We start from the raw sequence: 2,312 nt of genomic DNA, 5'->3' as shown, positions 1-2,312 counted from the left end.
ATCGTTTTTTAAGTTCGTACTGTGTCTTTTCAACACGTTTCGTGAAAAAAATAGTATTGAAATGTAAATATATAGTGTAAAATAAATTGAAATAAAACAAGATAAAGTTGTTAGTTTAATGTAACATAAATTGAAACAAAACAAAATAAAGTTTATGTATAAACATTGCGATAGAATTTATACATGTGTGTCAAGTAACTTTGCAACTCTAAGAAATAAATTCTTCGTGTCTTGAGACATCTAAGTATCAAGCTATCTCTTGCCATGATGAAGCAAACTGTAATGTTTACAAAACATTGCATGTTGGCATTTAACGATGTCTCAAGATACGGAGATAACTCGCAAAATTTATTTCTTTAAAGAGAATATTCGTGGAAGTCCCAAGATTCTATTATTAATAACATAAAATTAACATTGCACAAAAGGGACTGTTATAATCTCAGTTTTTATAAAATATACCAACTTAATATTTATTTAGAACGTAAATATAGTTTTTTTCCATTAGAAGTTCCTTGGCAGTATGAGTATGTTCAGAGAAGTTTAAAGTATTACAATGATAGTGGTTTCCATAAAATTTCGGCTATAGACAGCTTTCATTTTGACTTTTCCGGTTCAGGTATTTCTTGTAACTGTGATGCTACTAGTAAGCCAAAAGATACATTTGGTGTTAAATTGTTATTCCAGACATTTTGGTCAGCAGAACTTGATGCTCGGTTTACTAAATGATTTTGAAGGGTATCACTTAAGGCACTAATTGAAGACTCCAAACGAATGTTGCTTTTTTAAATCTTGTTACGTTTTGCAGTTTGTCCATAAGATTCCATCTGTAATACAAAATAATGAATATTTTAATACTGAGGAATTAAACTTTTATTAACGAGAGGAGTGTTTGAGAAGTTTTGGAACCTATAGTTATGCATTAATAAGAAAAATTATTTATGCGCGATTTTAACGTTACTTTTAGATTATAAAAGATGACACAATAAAATAATGGAAATAATTTTTCTCCTTAGCATTATACCTATATGTATCAATTCGTAAAACTTTTTATACACTTCTCTTATGTAAAAGTTAGAATGTCTATTTACAGATAATAATGATATATCTAAATTTAATTCACGATTAATTTTTTGTGATAAGATTTTTCCTGTAAAATTGTCTCGATTTTGAAAGTTATTATCTCCGGTTTGAGTACAGTCGACGGTACGAATACAGTCTGTTAAATTTTTTTGAGTTTGACTATTATTGATTAATTTAGTAGATGATGCGCAAGATGTATTTCTTTTTTATATAATCGAATTTGTATTCACAGGAACGACATTGGAATTAGATACAGAATGCATAATAGGAGAATGCATATTTGGCGAAGAACTTTCTACACGTGTATGAGAAGCAATCTCATGGTTTTGTATTGTTCCACCGTTTTTGTTATTAGACAAATTTAATGTATTAAAAAGTGCTACTTTTTTAGGAGGACAGTTTTTAACATTTGTGAATGATCTGAAAATAAAAATAATTAAAATTTATTTCAACATTGTATAAACATGTTTATGTAATTCTACATAATTTATTATAATTTGTTGTTATTTAATACAAACATCTATTTATAAGTAAAAGAATAATTGTGTAAAAATACATGTTTGTATTTATGTATGAAATATCTGTCATATATTATAAATCTAGAGTATAAATTACAGACGTTTCGACATTATTATTGTGTCCTCTTTAAATTCTAGATGTAGTAAGCGTCCCAATAAAATAAAGTAAACTTGCTTACTATATGTAGAATATGGTTTATACATTTGAAGCAAACACAACGATGATGTCGAAACGTCTGTGATTTATACTTGTGATTTATAATATATTTACTTAACTCTAATGATATGTATTATGTGTATAAAAGATTCTCTCTATGAAATTTTAAAATTATATATGAACTTACCTTTTTAAAAAAAAGGTAAAAAAAGCGCTAAGCGTTGATGAAACTGGCCCAAATGGTGCTTCTTGTAAAGAATCACCATTGGGGCCAGTTTCACCAACGCCAATTACTTAATCGGCCGTGAAACTGATAACTAATCACGTTTGCTGTTTAGTAGAACTAATGATATGTATCATTTGTATAAAAGATTTGATATCAACAATTGGCGCCAAGTTAAATTCCATGTAATTCGAACAAATTAAATTTTATCATTTTATTCCTCCCAAAGAAAAAATAATTTATTTAACTCTAATGATATGTATCATATTCGTATAATTGATGATATCAACAAAATTGGCGCCAAGTTAAATTCATCAAAATTTTATCAAAAAAA

At 27.4% G+C, this 2,312-nt stretch overlaps 1 protein-coding gene across 1 annotated transcript in view; it reads left to right on the top strand.

Annotated features, from left to right (window-relative positions):
* The first annotated feature begins 520 nt into the window (after positions 1-520).
* Positions 521-2,312, top strand: part of LOC108763809 (RNA-directed DNA polymerase from mobile element jockey-like) — an 11,366-nt gene continuing 9,574 nt past the window's right edge. The window contains exon 1 of the mRNA XM_018511694.1: positions 521-524. Coding sequence (XP_018367196.1) covers positions 521-524 — 4 coding nt within the window. The remainder of the gene's footprint in view (positions 525-2,312) is intronic.

The sequence above is a fragment of the Trachymyrmex cornetzi genome, unplaced genomic scaffold (assembly GCF_001594075.2).
Source record: "Trachymyrmex cornetzi isolate Tcor2-1 unplaced genomic scaffold, Tcor1.1 scaffold385, whole genome shotgun sequence".
Lineage (NCBI taxonomy): Eukaryota > Metazoa > Arthropoda > Insecta > Hymenoptera > Formicidae > Trachymyrmex > Trachymyrmex cornetzi.
The sequence above is the reverse complement of the archived record's forward strand: the minus strand, read 5'-3'. Positions and strand labels throughout refer to the sequence as shown.